The sequence below is a fragment of the Amblyomma mixtum genome, chromosome 3 (assembly GCF_055824585.1).
Source record: "Amblyomma mixtum isolate Tamu chromosome 3, ASM5582458v1, whole genome shotgun sequence".
NCBI classification, from domain to species: domain Eukaryota; kingdom Metazoa; phylum Arthropoda; class Arachnida; order Ixodida; family Ixodidae; genus Amblyomma; species Amblyomma mixtum.
Window position 1 is genome coordinate 180,688,002 of NC_143014.1, and position 19,661 is coordinate 180,707,662.

General features: G+C 44.8%; 1 protein-coding gene across 4 annotated transcripts in view; it reads right to left on the reverse strand.

Moving 5' to 3' along the window:
* Window positions 1-5,706: 5,706 nt before the first annotated feature.
* BicC (protein bicaudal C) overlaps window positions 5,707-19,661 on the reverse strand; it is a 98,403-nt gene continuing 84,448 nt past the window's right edge. For all 4 annotated transcript variants that reach the window (XM_089582124.1, XM_089582122.1, XM_089582121.1 and 1 more), the window contains one exon: window positions 5,707-7,093. In XM_089582124.1, the coding sequence (XP_089438250.1) occupies window positions 6,924-7,093 (170 nt within the window). In that variant the 3' untranslated portion in view covers window positions 5,707-6,923. The remainder of the gene's footprint in view (window positions 7,094-19,661) is intronic.

Genomic DNA, 19,661 nt, shown 5'->3' on the forward strand with positions numbered 1-19,661 from the left:
TGGAAACAATCTCCAGATTCGTCTGTCCAGCACAGGTAATCAGTGCACTGTCACACTGTGCATAGTCTTCAAACGAAGTATTGTTATCGACCTCAAGCTCATGACAGATCTCTGTCCACATCGCGGAGTCTATCATCTCACTGCGCTGTTCCTCAGGCTCACATTCATTGCCCGGGAGGAAAGGCCAGATTTCTGCCAGCAGTTTCTAATGGCAGCCGGAGGTACTGACCACCAGGAGCCTGTCACCATCACGGCCGCCTGCTTGATGTTGATGGGGGCATTGCTGCCAATCCCGAGATTGATCAAAATTCGCTAAACCAGCCGCCGTCGGTGCTCCACCTTCAAGTTTTGAATGATTCCCAGGTCGAGCGGTTGAAGCACGGCCGTGCAGTAGGGCGGGAGGTATTCGACATGAACATTGCTCAAATCAACATCAACAAGGTGGGCTGAACAATTGTCCACTATCAGAAGAATTTTTCTCTTTGCCTTCCTCATTTCTTCGTTCAGGCTCAAGAGTTATTTGCTGAATATATTCCTGGTCATCCATGCCTTTTGGTTGCTTTTATAGGTACATGCTGTAAACGCCAGCAATATTATTTTGTTCAAGGCCGCCAAGATTACGCGCCCGCTTGTGCCGCTCATCTCGGAGACCATGCCTCGCTGCCGTTTTTCTTCCGCACCGCCGCTTTGCCCCATGGGCGCTGTAGCGCCTGCGACGTTACACTGCCGCAGGAGCGGCGGTTCGATAAGGGCGGGTATCGGTTGCGCCTGCAGTGCAGGGCGCAAAACTTCGTTGAACTGATCGGAAAAATAATCTTGGGTCGTCTGAGCGAGTTCGTTAAACTGAAATATTCACTATTCCGAAATTCGTTTAAGTGAAACATTTGTACATAGAATCTATAAGAAAACTGCCGGGGATTTTTAAAAAGTTCGCTATTCTGAAATATTCGATAAACCGGCGTTCATACAACTGAGAGTTCACTGTAGTAGGTAGTTGCAAAAAGGTGTAAAACCTGTCAAAAGTTCGTTTTTTTTTTTTTGCACATTTGTCACATTTTCTCAGATATAGCTCATAACACAGCTCTACATTTAGCAGTGCAAAAAGGCACATTTATGCTGTCGAAGTGAAACTAGGATTGTGATTAAAGAATGCAGCGCGAAAAGACAAGGACAAACGAAGAAGTGGACAGGACTGGCGCTGACTCAGCGCCAGTCCTGTCCACTTCTTCGTTTGTCCTTGTCTTTTCGCGCTGCATTCTTTTACCATGATCACTGACCAACAAGCCCAAACAGCCACTTTAGGATTGTGAGCCTACTGCGAAAACGATATTTTCTAGAAACTTTCATTCTTTTATACAGGTGAATTCACAATGAAAATAAAAAAGTTCTATAGTCAAAACAACTCTGCAAGCTCCACCTACAATCAGGACAGCCACACAGAATTCGTACGCAGCAAAAAAAATTTGCTGCTAATGGTTCTCTTGTGGCCTAAAGAAAACTAACCACGAGATGAAATCACAAACTTGAGAATTTTGATGCCTCTGGCGTGTTTGATATTGTCAAACATTAAGAAGCTAATTTTGTTTGCTGTTCTGATCGGTTAGCAAAGTAACACTGGACACCATGGCCATTGCCCATTGTTAGCAATTGCCTTTTTTTTTTTTTGAAGTTGCATCCAACTATAAGAAAAAAGTTGTAGGGTTATTATCCTAGTAGCACTTCTGTAACATAAATATGCTTTTCTGCACTGCTAATTTCAGCACTGTATTTAAAGCCAATTCTGAGAGGCAAATGTGTAAAATATTACAAAATTGTGGAATTTTTACAAATTTTAGAATTTACAGTAACTACTACACATTATTTGTACCAAGTTTCAATAATGTAGCTTTGATTATACAGTATTTCGCCTCCATTGAAATGCAAAATGTAACTGCGTACTGTGTGAGGTCAGTGTTAAAGAACCCCATGTGGTCTAAATCCAAGATCTCTACTACCGCATACCTCATAGCTCACATGTCTCTTTGGGACATAAAACCCCACAATGTACAATTTTATACCATTGCTACACAATATTTTATTACTCTTAAAGTCTCACTCTACCTGAATGGGCAGAAATACCACACATGCTCATTATATGTGAGCCCCATTGCCTGTTGTGGAGGGATGATGTTGGATGAACACAATTTCAGTGTGGAATGAGCCAAGTTGATTATGATTGGGATTTGAGCGTTCTAGCAGTGCCAAAGTACGTAGTATCAGGGTATACCCCCCCGAGTATTGACCGTGGCTGTGGTGCCTGTGTTGCTGTGTATGTAATGTATCCACACTGTGCTCTGTAAAGAGGGGATTGAAGGGAAGAGGGGAATGAGTGACCAGCCAGTGCGTGCTGTCCTGGTGCGAGATGGAAGTGGAGTTTGGAGAGGGACCAAGTGGAGGGCTTTGCCTACGTAGGAGCAGTGAGCAGTCATACCATGAAAACTGCACAGAGTCCAACAAGTTCATGTAGGGCCTTCACATACACCAGAATACATTAGGGGAGGGGAACCGAAATAATGGCCACCTACCCACCAGCACTGTTGGTTATGGCAGTTAATATCAAATTTCCTCTGTTTGCAATGAAGTTTGCTGCACGTGTTTTCATGTGGACTGTGACCTTTGTTTTTATTTCTCCGAATGGACGCAAGTGTGAATGAGTGGGTGGACAAGAAAAAAGTTTGCAAGAGGGTGTGAGCGAGCCCCTCTCGTAATGCAAAGGTATGGCCTCTCATCAAAGCAGCTGTTTTATTAACTGCAATAGTTGTTGCATGGGAACACAGCAGAAATGACGTGCATGTTATACTCCTCGTCCATAACCTCTGGGTGATGTTGAATGGAACATATGGGGTGCAGCAGGAAGTAAAACTGCCACATTTCTTTAAACCATGAGGTTTTTTGTATTGACAATGGAGACCAAGGGCTTCAGCAGCCAAGCTTTGGCTAGTGTTATCATTTAAAGGGACACTGAGGAGAAATTGAAGTTGACTTGCATCGACAGAATACCAGCTCCTGATTACAAAAACGCCATTCATACTGACAACAAAGCTCTTGTAACGTAGAAAAGAGCAAGAACCAAAATACAGGTATCGCCGCCACAGGCCAAACTCGCAAGTACAAGCTTCATGACGTCATAGGACAAAACAGTGTTGCTAGAACCAATAGTTCTAGCAACACTAGGACACGAGAAGCCACGAATCACTGAGGCGCAGCAAATGCATGCGCAAATCTCCTTGACGTCGCCAGATGGCGCCACGTACCCGACAGCTACACGCGCTCCTGCAGTGCCGGGACCAATCAGCGCCTGCTCACAGCGGTATGGGTAGTATGGGGGCTCCCGGTATTCCGCTAACGGTAACAAGGTACACGGTATGCTAAAGGTGTCTATTTGCGAGAACTTCGTTGACGACTTTGAGAACGGGATCCATTGTAACGCTGGCAAAACGCCGGTGCAAACGTAAACGAAGCGACGGCCGCAACAGCCGATAGATGCCTTCAACGTGCGGCCGGCGGTAGCTTTCTTTTCGGCTGCTGCTGGGCCGCACTGCATGGCCGCCAGAAATCACGGAGTCTGCGTTACGTCATGTGCACGTCGTGTTTCACGTCACTTAGTCCTGTGTCGTCATAGGAGAATCCCAAGTTTGAATCAGAGCGGCGGGAAAAACTTTTTCAACTTCAAATCCAAATTTCTTAGAAATAAATGCATCTTTCGCTGCCGGCCAAGTGGCAACAAAGCCATGAAATGCCGAACTATCGGATTTTGCTATAAAAAAATATTAATAGAGCTCTCCTCAGTGTCCCTTTAAAGAGCTGCAAGTTTTCTGCCATGACTGCATATTGCTGTTTTCAGCTCATTTTGCAATGTTTTGTGGCCATCTCTGGTAGCTTCATCTTTTTTCCGGTAAAATGTCACTGCTTGGCCGAAGGTAGCAGCTTCATGGCTGCAGCAGATGGGTGCCCCCACTCTAAAATCTTTCTTGATTATATGCCTGGAATGAATCCAGGCCCTGCCTCTAGTGACACTGCACTGTGCCAGCACCTTTTTCCCTTCCTGTGTAGTTAAGAGGCTAAACATGCTGCAGAGGTCTGCACACGAATTATCTTGTACAAGTCAGCCGACACCCTGGGCAGCCAACCACTGCAAGCACGACTGATAACAGCAAGCCTATAGTAACAAAAGTGCAAATTTTATGCTGATGTCCAATTCAATGACAAGAGTTCATAATAATGCACCTGTTTTGACAAATAATGCCATTAGTGCAATGGTAACTCTGGGATGGGACTAGCAAATGATGCAGTTTGTGCCTTCAGCATTTGGGGATGCTTTGCATCAAGCATAGAATGAAAAATTATATAATTTCAAGAGAGGTCCAGTGAGGAACTCTCATTTCCATCTACACAGGAGTAGACATTGACCAAGGTGTAAACAATCACATAAAAATCCCAACGTCTATCTCGATCTGCAAAAGGTGAAGTTGACATCTGCCAGAGCAATGTGAAGGAGGCATGAGCTGAGCAACTTGTCAGATTTCAGAGTCCATGTCACCACTGACACCGTCGCAGGTAAAATATGACGCATAGGAGCCCTGCACAGACCACAACCGAAACTAAAATAAGAGCTCAGTTAGTGCAGAGTCACTGTCTATGATTACACCTTCAGCGATCTTTCAAGGAGAAGGTATAACTTGCGCTACAGTAAAAGCTCATTGATTTGAACCCTGTTAATTTGGATATTCGGATAATTTGAACTGCCAGCTCAGTCCCGGCCAATGCCTATATATGTATTTCTACGGTGCTGGACACTGGCCAATTCGAACGGCTTCCAAAGGGAGGCCGCGTCGAGGTAGTACTGGCACGCAAGGAATCGTTGACAGAGCTCTACTCAAAAACAGTTCTACTTGACCAGCCAGCATCAGCCAGCCAATCTAATCAAGCCGAGCACAAAATTGTTGCATCACTGGTTTCCTTTTCTTTTTTTCTCGCAGTTTCGGCGCAGTTTTCTTTGCTTGCTTCCACGTGGTTCGATTCTTCCAGTGCGCCGAAACTGCGCACTAGTCGCGTAGCGTTCACTGTTCGTATGGTGGAGCCTCCTAACACGCGAAGGTGCCGCTTATGAAGGGTGCGGCGCAGTAGCTGTGAACCTCAACCACATAGCACAGTGAGGAATGCGGCAGGCCCTTAACATTTTAAAGCAGTTCTGTTTCGATGCTCCCTACAGTACGCACGCAATTAAGCATTGATGGAAGCATAAAAAATAGTCTGCGCCATGCTGTTCTCTTTTCAAACTCGGGCAACCCACTCTTTCACGAAATAAATTTATTGTGAAGCAAGCGGTTCTTGGCAGTTTTTCGGGGTCATTCGACGATGCAAATATTTTTTTCCCAGTTCCATGGAGTTCAAATTAACAAGCTTTTACTGTACTCCCTTTTCTTTCTACACTGTAGCCATCTACTCAAGTCTTCTGAAAAATCTCACTTCACTCCTAATGGTAGAAACAGCTGCTTACTAGCCCTAGGTGAAAACAGGCAAGGGTGCTACCATCTGCCGTAGCTTTGCAACTAAGTATTGGCTGCCATGTATGCATCTGCACAGGGGTTTCAAATGCCCAGTCATTTGCATAGATTTGCCACCCTTGCACATAAAAGTAAAATATCTAAGTAAAAACTCCGTAGACACTGTAAAAAATAACTTTATTTTAGATTCTGAATTACACAAAACTAGAAAAAAATACAAAACTGACTAGATACCTTGGCAAGCCCATAAAAACCACGTTTCAAGAACTTGCAATATGAAACATCAAATGGAGTATAATAAGAATACTCACAAAATATATTAGTTTGCAAGCGCTCACTTGTCATATAGCTGGGCAACAAACCTGGACCCTTAGGCTTTCAAAAAAAAAAAAGCATCTGCATAAACCTGTATACAGGCCAAACTGCTGTTTATGGATGCTTTCTCACATGTAAAATTCCAGAGGTCAAGTCACTTTAGATTCTATTTAAAACAATTTGTGTGGAGCACCTCTAAAAGTGCAACTATATTCATCAGTGGTTGCACAGCACAGCACTGCACTTGTTATCCGTGAGAACACTACTTTAAAGCAGTCAAAACACTATATCATGCGTGCGTATAGCTCCATGTAACCTTTCAATAAATTATGTAGTGGTGAAAGCAGGATACTGAGTTCCTCCCCACGCAAAACAGAACTGCAAATAAAAGTAGCATTTCAATAAACAAAGTCATAACTTCAGCCTGGAGTTAATTGTCAGTTTAGCAGGAAAAAGCTAAAGTGGCACAGTGCACAAAAAAGGGCCCACATGGACTAGATACACTGTAGTAAGCACCGCATTAAAACAATGTTGTGACCACCTCAGCCATTAGACTCAAAATGAGAACTTGTCCGCTAGGAGCTTTTCTGGTTTGGTTCTACACTAACAGTTATCACACACGCACCACAGCATATAAAAGGCAGTGCATTCAAGGCAGTTTTAATATCAAACATAGCTGCTATGTGAATCTTGTCAATAGTACTAAAGTTACAGCCAGGAGGAAAAGTATTCTTTCTCTCTGTAAACAACACAAATAAGTACTGCACCCCTCAAAAGCTATCATAGCAAGATGCCACACACAGCTGCAGGCATCAGAGACTAGACTGATCAGTAACATGTGCCACAAAGGAACAAAAATGAGCCAAAAAAAGATAAATAACCAAAAAGATGCCTAGAAAATACTGCACTGAACAGATCCCAATAAGGCCTCTGGTGTATCACATTAACTTCAGCAAAAAATGCCAACAGGTACAGAGCACTGGTAAGGCGAGATTAGAAACAGGAAAGCCTATATATAGGCTGAACCAATCCCCCATGGATGCCTCTAAAAGGTTTTGGCCCTTAAAGGTCTTGCTGGTGATGCAATGTGCTGTGACAGCCAGGAGGACAACGCCGAGGTGCATCACTGGCAAGAGGTGACTCGAGTCTGCAGAGATGATCAGGTAGGAACTCTGCACCAGGGCCTGGTGGTATATTCCTTGAAAATGCACTCAGTCCAGGTGAATTTATATCTGCAAGGCAAATAAATGCTGTTAACCAATGTCCAGAATTTCACCCAATGAGCAGCTCAAGTCGTGGCTTCAAAAGCATGACTCCCAACATCTTTTTTAGCTTTATTTAGATTATGAGGTCTTGAAATGAAACAGCCCTCTAAAAACATTCAGTCCATTTTTTAATGATGCTTTTTCACACCATCTACAATCAAGGAAAACTCTCTCTGATGCAGGAGAATGGAGATTATTTGAGTGCACCTTCTGGATCACTACTGAGTGAGGAATTTAACCGTTGCCTTACTGTATGTAAATAGGGCATATTTTTGCAAAAAACTCCATATGTATAGTTGTATACAAAAACAAAGCAGACTTCCAGTAGACTTATAAATTGATCGAAGCTAGACTTACAAAAAAAAATTGAGTGTTTTTAGAACAATGGTTTTAGTAGATACGCACATTCCCTTTCCCCTTCCAGCACATCTAACCCTGACCCAGAAAAGCAAACCCTGAGAAATTTGGCCCCTTTAGTCCCTCAAAGGGAGGATGTGGAGCAAAACTTGGCACACAGTCATGGGCGTCCGGAAGGGGGTTGACCAAAACTTTGCACACAGTCGTGGGCGTCCGGAAGGGGCCTGTTTGCAAACAGCGCAGGAGGCCTCACTTCCAAGCTTTCTTGAGACAAATCCAGTAAAATAGTAAAGTATGCAGTTCACAACCGTTGCGTCGCTGTCGTCAAGTTCAAAAATGTTGCCGCACTTCCAATTGCCTTCGTCGATCAGCCCATCAAGCTTTTGCTTCAGTTCCTCAAGTTTGTTTGGGCACTGCGCAGCTGAGCTCTTGTATATCTGTCTCAAATCCGACAATGTCACAACAGCAGTCTGGCCCTTATCAGAAGTTGTGCAGTTTTCGAATTGTGGTGGCTTCGGCCAAGAATATAAGCTTAGCATCTGATGGAGCTGCAAGAATTTCGGAAAAATGGGGTGTTCATTCTGCCCACCAGCTTGTCTGACTATGCCGATGAAGCATTCTGAGGGGTCTTCATTCATCTTGTATGCTAGAACATATTTGAAACTGCAGTCTTTCAGAAGATAGTATGAAAGCTCTTGAACAGATTTCAGCGTAACGCGCAAACCTTCAGCAGTCGACTGGGTGAAGGAAAGGTCTTATGGGATTTCATCGACCATGACCTCTTGCTCCCATGCGTCCAGCCACTGAGATGCAGTGTGGAGAGTGGTGCAATCCTTACATCATAGTGGAATGCCTTCTGCAGTGTACAGGTGGTTCAAAGCGACAAATAGATCATTCAGAAAAAGTGTGAACTCTGCTGTCTGTTTCGCATTAGCCAGCTTGGTGCGCCTGCTTGCATAAATCATTCCTTTGGAGACTGAATTGCTGAGGATCTGTGTCGCCAGCTTTACTCGCACCTTCAGCATTTTTGGATGGGTTCACATGATTATAAGTTAGCTTGGGACGGACTGTAAGCACGCCAGAATTTTTGCTGCCTGCAACAAACAGAGCGTCATAGCATGACCATCTAATAAATTTGCCATCTTTTTTGAGTACCTTTTTGTCGTGTAAATGGTTCCTTATGCATTTGAAAAGATGAGGTGCATCCGAAAAAACACACTTTTCTTGAAATATCCACTGGGTGTTCAAAGCACATTGCACAGTTGGTGGAAGCGCCGTCGCACACAACTCCATCAACAAACAAGCTGACCTTCTCTAAATGTAAAATGTACTGAATGAGGAGCTGAGCAAGCAGTGTTCCCTTTGTCGGCCCCTTGGAAGCAAACACTGCTCCTGGCTGTAAATAATTTTCGCCGAAAGGTGCAAAAGCAAAAACAAGCCCATGATCTGCAAACTGCCTCCCCAAGATCAACGAGACTAGCGTAGGTCATTGTTAACGAATTTACCGTCATTTCTTTCCTCACTTGAATTTCGTCCATAATCAGAATTCCTCGGTACTGAAAAGTCTTGGCGACCTTTATCTTCAGAGCTTGAAAGAAGTTTGTCAAAACCACATTTCAGGCCCACCATGCTTATGTACCTTTTCACAGTAGTAACGCATGGCAATGACAAAAAATTCAGGGGCACTCTGACTGTCTAAAGTGTGAGAGGCGAAAGCGTTTTCCGCACCACTTTGACTGTCTCTGTGGCACTGGTGATGTCACCACTGGATGACGTCACACATAATTAATGACTAATTACTAAGTAATGACAAATTACTAATTAACGACTAAATACTGATTAATGACTAAATACTAATCGACTAATTACCTTTAGATCGCCAAGATTCGTGTCCGGCGGCGTGAAAAGCGGGTACGTCACCTTACACGATTTGTAGCCGCTGTTACAGAATGGCACAAAGCACTTCACCATCGCACTGTCACATAAAATAACTTGAGCTTAAGCAGTAAGCGTTAGATTTGATTAAAAGCACGCTCGAAAGATGGAACAAGTCGCAACAAGCACAAATGAATGAAAGGCGCGAAGGGCAAAAGTGGGGAACAGGAATACTCGTGGGGACAAGCTACTAGCGCCGCCGAAGCAGGATCCCATGACCTTCTCTCCCGTAGCGCGCCGCCCGCACCGTTCACTCACCTAATTCACTCTTACATCGTGGTTTTAACCAAACGGTCTTAGCACCTTCCACATAGAAATACATACTTGAGGTTGACTATAGAAAATTTCAAGATTGCCTGCCCTGTTATGCAAGCAATCTCAATGCCCTTTGAGCCAATGGCAATTGAACCACAGTCAAGCCCGCCTGCAACAGCCGCAGTTAAAACTAACCCTCGCTTATTACAAATGAGGGTGGTGCTACCAACAAACTATATATTAGAGCAATGGCACTGCAACTCAAATATAACGAACAAGTGTGGTCGCACAAATCTATTATAGCGAACAAGAAGATGCTGTAAACTTGCCTCTACTAAGAAACCTTGCCAAGCGCAAGGAGACTGATAACTGCCTCCCTGGCACCGTAACATTGCCCCGGAAAGAATGTGGAGAAATTGACTGACAATTATGGTATTCCCTAATGTGACATTTGAGCGCAGCTTGATTTTGCATTATACTGAGACAGAAAACTGGATGATGTTTAGGCGACACCTAAGAGTAGAATGCAAAGCACTGCCGCTTTGTCACATAACACCTAAATTATCGTACTGAATGAACACTCCACAGCGGTGCAGAGTGGCAGGGTGCAATATTTGCCCAGTTGCAGCGTACTGTTCCGTGTTTGCTGCTTCCTGCGAGAATGCATTGTAACGTGCTTGTTTCATCGCTTCATGGAGGAACGCTGAAGCCACAAAGGACACGTCTTCGTTCAGAGCGGGCCACGAGGAGCATGGCCTGCACATTCAGAGTAGCGCATGCCCATTCCTATGATAAACGGTGTGCACCCCACAAACAGCCCGGCTGCCCCCCATGGACGCCCATGTATGTGCTGGTTGACGGTTCTGCTGGCTATTCACGGCAGACTCAAGCTGCAGCTGGCTTTGTGGTAGACCTTCTGCTGATTTGAACATAACCAGCCATGCACCTGTGCGACAATTAAGGGACCCACAATATTTGCCCAAGGAATCGCCTCACCTGGGCAGGTCAGAGAGTAGTTTTTCACAAACCCTGCTGCAACATGTGCCAGCTGAAACTGAGGGGTTGCGGAGGTACTGCCTGCTACTTCATCTTCTGCAGTTCATTTTGCGCAGGTGGTTGTGGTGCACATTCTAAGCATAATGGCTATCTGTAAAAGTGTTTAGGAAGTCTTTACACAACAGCCAGCGCAAACTGAGCGCAACCTCCCTCGCCTGCTCCCCACCGTACCTCCTCCTCCACATTCCGTTTTATGCTCCCACCTTTCTCTCTTCCACCGCTACTCTGTCCTCAGCCTTTCCATTCTCGCCCTCCCTTCGTTATGCCCTTCTTTCATCCTAAACCATGTTCTTTGCCTTGCTATAGCGAAGCCAGATAACCGTGCTCCTCGCTTTGCTGTCACTCTGCCAGCTATGCCGCCAACGCGCAAGCCAGGAATGGGCCCCTAGGAGTGGCGCTCTAAAAAATGAATAAAGAAACTGGCGGACATTGACAAATGCGATTTAGGAGTGCTAGCACTTCAGTTTCGGTTGGTGGCTCAGTTTTCAAGGTCAAGCAGGCTCCAGACTAAGATCGGTGTAATCAGATTAAAGCTCCACCTGACGGGTATGACGCAATAGCGTTAATAGGTTAATGCCCACACATGCAAAATTGGTCATTCCCTACTCTACATTCGTGGTCACTGGGAGTCCTCATACCACTCCTGGTGCAGAGGTGCAGCCGTTAAGCGATGTGCCACTGCCCTACGATGGCAGGTGCTGCCACCGGTGGCGCTTGTGAGGCCCCGGTTGCTACCAATCATTTAAACTGCCACCTACCATGGTGGGCAGGTTGCGATGACATCACAAGGTCACGTGACCTAGGTGCCTCACTTGCCACCTAGGACAGGTTGACCACAACCCGGTGGGCACAGACCTCACAGACAACGCCTAAGTGGCTGAGTGGAAGCTCTAGTGCTAAAGCACTAGAAAAGGTTACAGCAAAATGGCGACATGCTTGCCGATGGCTGCTAGGTGAATCTGTGTGCATGGTGGGTGCGAGACAGGGCAGTATTGTAAATAAAACTACTGCCATGACCGCTAAGTCAAGTGGCCGTGCTACTGAGCACGGTCGGTAATGAAACAATTGCAGCGATTTCAGCTGTCCTGATACCAGTCGCTGGACATGCTTTGCTTGCCAAGAGAGCTGCGTGGCATGCGTTGCCTGCCTAATCACCTCTACATTTGCACTGCTACAGCATGGAGTCGGTGCACACACAACAATAAGGGCAGTTGATCCGGTGCTTTGATACGTTCTGTGCAATCCACGTGATGGGATGCATCAGGATTTGTGGCAACGCTTTGCAGATACACAGCCGGCTTGATGTCACCTGGGGTGACATGCTGGCACAGATGATGCCGACAATGTACAGCCACGAACAAACGTGTGCTCACTGTACACAGATTACGAGCACTCCCGGACTATCAGGGATTTGATGAAGACAATGCCATGAGGCCGGCGTACCACAAGCTCCTGTCATCAACACTTCAACCACTATTAATTAGTATAATGTGTCCCTGGAGCACATTCTTAGAAGAGACGGTCTCTGATGGGCACATGATTATGGTGGAGAGCTTAGAAAGCACAAGGATGAGGTCTCCTTTGAAGATGCAGACATGCAGACACACTAATTAGGACATAAGTGCCACTTTTGTCTCAATTAGTATTTTTGGCTTTAATATGAGAAGCCCATTTAAGACGAACTTCAGATAACGGAATCTGTGTGACCAACAGGTTCGTCATAGGTGGGCTGGACTTCTATTGGCTTGTTTCAAGAAAATTTTTCCCAACCAAAAAACTCCATCACAACTGACCTGATTGAGCTTCACAATTGAACAAAAATTCTAAGGTTCACTGAGAGCAACACTACACCTGCCATAACCAAGAGAAACTAGATTTAAAAATTAAATGTTACACCAAACTTTGCCTCAAAAAGGATTAACTGGAGTATACTCATTTGGGATTACATTTCTCTAGTCAAAATACCCCCTCTGCAGAATGTCAGGTGTAAACAAATGCACTTTTATACACTGTGCCCTTGCATTCCATTTTTTGCTTCTTTGTTCCAACCAAAAGACAGGGGCACTGTACCAGCATTGTAACAATAGTAGTAGTGGAAAGGAAAGCTATCGTGACCAATTTGAGGTAGCTTTGTCAGCGAAAAACAGGAACTTCTGCAATGAAATGCTAGGGTGTGAGGAGCACAGTGCTGCCAGGCATAGGCCCCTCAAGAAGACCTGTATATGATTCAGAATGAAGTACATTTTGACTGCTCTTTCCATTACAACTTACAATTAAAAATAGTAGTGACCACAAAATGCAGCCCCAACTTTACCCACTGCTCCACGCCATGCATTTTCGTTCGATTCACCGCGCCTGCACCTAATGCTACCTATTGCAGGGTATAAACCATTGGCCACTAACATTATATGCTACATGGCAGTGGCACATTGGTGGCCCTAGAAAATTCAATTGCAGTTCGCCTCAGCAGAAACAAACTGCTTGCATGCAGCTGCAACTATAGCAAACAGACTGAACGCAATATGTGGAATTTAAAGGGACACTGAGGAGAAATTGAAGTTGGCTTGTATCGACAGAATACCAGCTCCTGATTACAAAAACGCCACTCATACTGACAGCAAAGCGCTTGTAACGTAGAAAAGAGCAAGAACCAAAATACAGGTATCGCCGCCACAGGCCAAACTCGCAAGTACAAGCGTCATGACGTCATATAACAAAACAGTGTTGCTAGAACCAATGGTTCTAGCAACGCTAGGACACGAGAAGCACAAATCACTGAGGCGCAGCCAATGCATGCGCAAATCTCCTTGACGTCGCCAGATGGCGCCACGTGCCGGGCAGCTACGCGCTCGCCTGAAGCATCGGGACCAATCAGCGCCTGCTCGCCGGCGTTAGGCGGGCTCCCGGTATTCCGCTAGCGGTATCAAGGTACACGGTATGCTAAAGGTGTCTATTTGCGAGAACTTCGTTGACGACTTCGAGAACGAGATCCATCGTAACGCTCGCAAAACGCCGGTGCAAACGTAAGCGAAGCGACTGTAGCGACGGCCGCAATAGCCGATAGATGCCTTCAACGTGCGGCCGGCGGTAGCTTTCTTTTCGGCTGCTGCTAGGCCGCACTGCTGGCCGCCAGAAATCACGGAGTCTGCATCACGTCATGTCAAGTCATGTTTCACGTCACTTAGTCCTCTGTCGTCATAGCCGAATCCCAAGTTTGAATCACAGCGGCGGGAAAAACCTTTTCAACTTCGAATCCAAATTTCTTAGAAATAAATGCATTTTTCGCTGCCGGCCAAGTGGCAACAAAGCCATGACATGCCGAACTATCGGATTTTGCTATAAAAAATATATTAATAGTGCTCTCCTCAGTGTCCCTTTAATGTCCCAAAGAAACACGGACTATCGGGACGCCCTAGTGGAGGCCTCTGGATATAATTTTGACACCTGGGTATCTGGAACATGCACTGACATCGCACCGAACACAGGTGTTTTTGCATTTCCCCCTCCATCGAAATGTGGCCATCGCGTACCGGATTTGATACTGTGACCTTGAGATCAGAACAGGAAGCTATCGTGACAGAGCCACCATGGCAGGTAACAAGATTGAATGATGCATAAAAGTTAGGAGGGGGGTTTCAAAAATATATCAGTGACGAAGTCACAATTCTGAAATCTTCACAGAACATGTATTTTTGTGTGCTGCTTCCAAATATGTAATTTCCATGTAAAATAAGTCCTTGTGCACCAATGTAAAATGTTATGAAACTTTGTCGAGAGCTTTCAAAAAAGTGCTGCAAGGGATTTGAACGCCACTGGTTTTTCTTCACATCAAGGAATACAGTAAGAGTAAAATTACAGTCGTGCCTATCATAGAACTTTAGTTTTAGGGATTTAAAGTTGCCATTTTAGAAACAACAATATAGCAAGACCTTGTTAAGGCACGGATCTCCTACAGATATGAAATATGCCGAGAATTAGAAGGAAACCTCACTGGTGCTAACACATAGGTCGCGCCAATATATTGATACTTGTATGGTGTAGAACGTGACGAGCACGTTTGTGCCCACTGCCATAGCTATCGCTTTTTGTTGCCATGCAACTCTGCTTCACATCACAGCACTGTGTAAACTTAAAGCCCCTAAAAAACTAAAAGTAGCGACATCTCCTCCCTCCTCCTCCTATGCCGGCGCTCCTTCTCTCGGCTTCTCCCGGGCGCCGACGGTGACGGCACCTAGGCCGGGAGCAGCTAGCAGACGCTCCCAACCATCGCCTTTTGGCGCCCGGCAGCAACATTAAACCTGCACTTCAGCACGGCTTTCGTACCCGCTAGCGAATGAGTCTGTCTAAAATCATGCCAAACGGCATTTAGTGCGAAAAAAGACTGCAGCAGCTGGCGCTTCACACCAAATCATCCGAAAAAACACGACTGACACTGAAAAACGACCACGTATCTCACAAAGACGCGGATCCACAACATTATCGAAGTTTGCCCGGCCGATCCTGTGCTGCCAAACCTTTCGGCGAGCCGCACTGCTTTTTCTGGAAGGAATTACAAAAAATCTTTTGCCACTGCCACCTCGGTTGTTGCATCTATACGCGCAACAGAAGCTCGGCATCGCCGCAACACGTAGACGCCGTCAAAGATGAAAAAAGAAAAACGCTTCCCGCCAAAACTGTTGCACACAAAGAAAATGAAGCGTGACTCCCAGCCCCGGCAATGGCGCCGGCGTCTGCTGCGGAGCCAAAAAGCGCGCGCTAACACGTGACTACGGCGCCTCGGCCAATGGGAGGCTCGATTCTCCGGCGGCGCGCCAGGAGAGGAGGAGTGTCGGAAAGTTCAAAGCTTTTCGCTACTTTTGTTTCATTGAGGGGCTTTATGTAAACTAACCTCTAGCATGCTTAGAGGCAGACAGTGCAGTTAAGACTTCTGCAGCGTGGTTCGATAGTGATATTAATGCCTCTGTCACTGCAAAACGCCATCCAATGCGAGCAACGCCAAAAAGAAACCCGAGGAAAGCCCTCGCCTTACTGCTAGAAAAACTGAATGCATGTGGGACCTGCTTCACCTGTTCACCCAAATACAGGGCCTAATACAGCAGTTGGGACCTGGTTTAAGTGCCTTTGAGGCTGCACTAGCAGCTGCCAGGCCACCTCAGCTGCAGACATGACTAACGAATTTCTCTGGTTCAATGTGTATAAAATATTTTGTGCACACCTTCCTTCATATAATACTCCACGTATAACCCTTCACTAGGTCAGTGAATATGGGCACGCTGTTTTCATTTAGGGCATACTGCCACTTAGCGCATAGTTTTCTGTGGACCTGCGACATGCACTGTAACGAAGTTTCACTGTACAAACTTTTCTTTCAGTTTCTGAAATAAAAGTTCAAAACTCAGTAACTCAATTTTTATAAAAGGTAAGATGACAATTTTACCCTCAAGACAAGACAAACTGATGCCATGCATTTTAGCAAGTTCCCAGCTGCAAAATTTCTGAAAACCTCTTGACAAAAAACTTTAATATTACATAAGTGCACAAGGGCTTCAAATATGCCAGGAAATTAAATGACATTTAAAATGAACACATAAAAGTGCATACTCTCTGAAGACTGCGACTAATACTCGGCGTAATCAAAAAATTCAAAGGTCATGATTTTACGCAAATAAAGGAAAATGCAGTGCAATAACTGAGTGTATGAACCGGGAACATATCAACAAAGTTGCAGGTAATTAAAATGTACCACAGAGTTACTCTGTTTTCTTTCAGTAAATACATTCCCAAGTACCATGATTTCCTAGCAACTACATTCAAATTGTCAAAAATTATATCTGTATAATGCGTTTAGTGACAAACAAAAGATGTGCGAGTACTGTATTTCCTCACATAAGGTATAGTTTTTCTCAGATGAAGACCTGAATCCATTGGAGATGCTGAAGTTCATTGGAATCATCATATACATTGGAATTGTTGACCTGCCGCGACTATATCTCTACTGAAATACAGGAATAATCTATTCTGGCCTTCTTCCACCAAAAATAATTGCTCAAAATTGGTTTTTCGCTTTTTTGTTTGTTGTTTTTGCACGTAACGGACCAGGATGATTCAGTGGCGGCAGCATCTGTTGCAATGACTTGGAAAGTATCCCTAGCTTTTGAACCACACCGATAAAACTTCATCCATCCTGATGTTTTAGAGCTTGCCTAAAATGCCAAATTTGATCAGCTGGCTTTCAGAGAGCAGCTCATTCAACAAATCTTCAGGTATGATGAGGTAAAAGAAGTCCACGCCCCCAATCCCGCCATAGAATCCATTCCTCACCAACCGAAAAAAAATGTAAAAAACAAGAAACAGCAAGCTTGGCTATCAGAGAACAAGACAGGAACAAAGATCAAACGTTATGTGAAGCACCTGTCAGCCTACCTCTGCTTCACATCTTCACCCCTGATTGCTTTTCACAATGGCACTGCAGTCATGACCCCTGACTTGACCAGCCATGGAAAGTGCAATAATTTTTCCTCATAGCTGAAACTGGGAATAATGACAGCTATAAACATGTGCAACAGCTTGTATATTCCAGTTTTTCCTCTAATCAAGTTCTGGCTTAGTGCAGCCGGTAATTTGTTTTTGCTATATACTTTTTTTTCGTGTTTTTGGCATGTTTCACAAAATTATTGTTCCTGTACTTTTGCACACACAACTCTGCAGTTTGTTTCATTCAGAACTGTAACTAATAAGCTACAATTTCATGCATTGCAATATGCGCTGGGTGTGTTACTTCTTGTGAAAAAAATTCTGTCAGTACAATCCAAATCATTCATTTTTCAGCGGTAGCGAAAGAGTAAACCCGCACGTATAACTCTTTGGGGCCCATAATGCTGTTTAAATAGACAACTAAGAGTTCACTCTAGCACAACTCTCAACATTCGGTGTGATGCCCAACTGCTACACGTTTTAAGAACCCTTATTATGCAGATCGAACAGAGAACCCATTGCGACCAGGCGTGGTTTGTTTTGGTTCAGATTCCTGGCAGAATATTGTTATAGGCTGTCCGTCGTGTGGCGCAATATACAGTAGTCTTTAAATTTGACAGATGACTCCTTTTATTATTCAGGTTTCGGCATTCAAAAAAGGGCACCAGCTAGCGTTCACTATCAACAACAGCGGACTGAGCAAAAAAAAATTTTTTTAAACTGGGTACATTCATTATGCAAGCGCATCCAATAGGCAACTAAATACAGTATACAAGAGGGCCAAAAATGCCCGCATTTTAGTCCTTATGAGACATAAGGACTGAAATGCCATGGTTGTCACCCACTACGGTGGATTCCCTGAGGTGCCTAGGAGCAAAGAGATGAAGCACTACAAAAAAATTAAGAAACCCTTGCTACTTTTGGATTGATTGGATGTGTTGCAAAGTTTCTTGCAGACTAAAGCAACACAGTGGCAGAGTATTCACAGCAGTCCACGAAACAGTGGTATCCGTGTTGCTGCTAGGACTCCTAGCACTACGGTATTGAATTAGAGCATGCGAAAAGTTTACTTGGGTGCGTTTTACGCTACGCAACGGTACACATGCAGTTGGGCTACCAGCATCTGGTAGCTGTAGCACAGTACACTAGATGTTGCTAGCATTTACGAGACAAAATTACCGCAAACCTCATTAATTCAGTCGTCTGTGATCATAGGGAATATTTGAATTAAGTTTTCGAATCACACGAAAAGGCAGCAAACAAAAAGCTAGAGCAAAACATCACTCAACCACACACATTGCTTTAGAGCTAGTACCCATTGGACTTAGCGAAGCTTCGGCCAACGTTTGCTTGAGCTCCTGCTGTAACAGTAGTTGATCGTCAGGCTTGTTACAACAGGTGCATCGCTAGTTGGCAGCTAGAGGCTAGTTACTCTGGTTTCAATATCCAGGCATGTCCCCCAACATAACTTAGTGATAGGCGAAGCACGTTTTCACCTGCCGGTAGAGCTCATGCCTGAGGCTCGTGTTCATGTGCATGGAACAGTGATGAGTTCAACGAAGGATGTGCAACTGGAAGTGCCAGATTTTTTAACACAGTGACTTCTTTGCACCAAAGGCATACCTTAAAGTATGCTTAACTGGGACGCCAAGTTATAGTTCTATACTGTCGTTTTCTGTGGGGTAACCAAGCACTTCACTAAAAAAATATAAAGTGCATGGGTGCTCACATTCCAGCTTGCTAGACGGGAGGCGAGAAAAAGTAGCTGAGCAAAGTGCCGAAAACTGATTCACCCAAAGCTGGTGAAACCATGAAGTATGCAAGCAGGAGTGAAAATTGGCACATCTGAAACTGGTACAATAGAATCTTGACAATACGCACCTCGCGTGGTCACGAAAAATATTCATAGCATCTAATACGAATAAAATCCATATGCATAAGCATGGGAAATACGCAGTTCATGACTGGCAATTTATTTCTGGCTACGTGCCACCACTCACTGCTTGCAGTGCATACCATGCGACTGGAGACTGCGCTTCAGCAATGTAGAGGCAGGCAGTGCTTAGTGCTCAAGGGTTTGGCAGCAACTCACACCCTATCAACCGTACTGGAGCAGGAGGATGTTCATAACAGCCAAAATTTTGCACATTGCACACACTGCACTTCAGCCAGGGAATTTTTTTTAATTCACATCAACCTGAAAATCTAATCAGCTTTACGTGCAGACTAACAGGGGTGTGGAATCGGCACAGCGTTTGATACAGCAGTCAAAGCTTGCATTGTTGCAGGCAAAGTCTACAAATGATCCGGTCAAGGCTCACTCACTACTTGAATTATCCAGTAAGATTACGGGGGTTTAACGTCTCAAAGCTACTCAGGCTATGAGGGATGCCGCAGAGAAGGACTCCAGAAATTTCGACCACCTGGGGTTCTTCAACGTGCACTGACATCACACAGT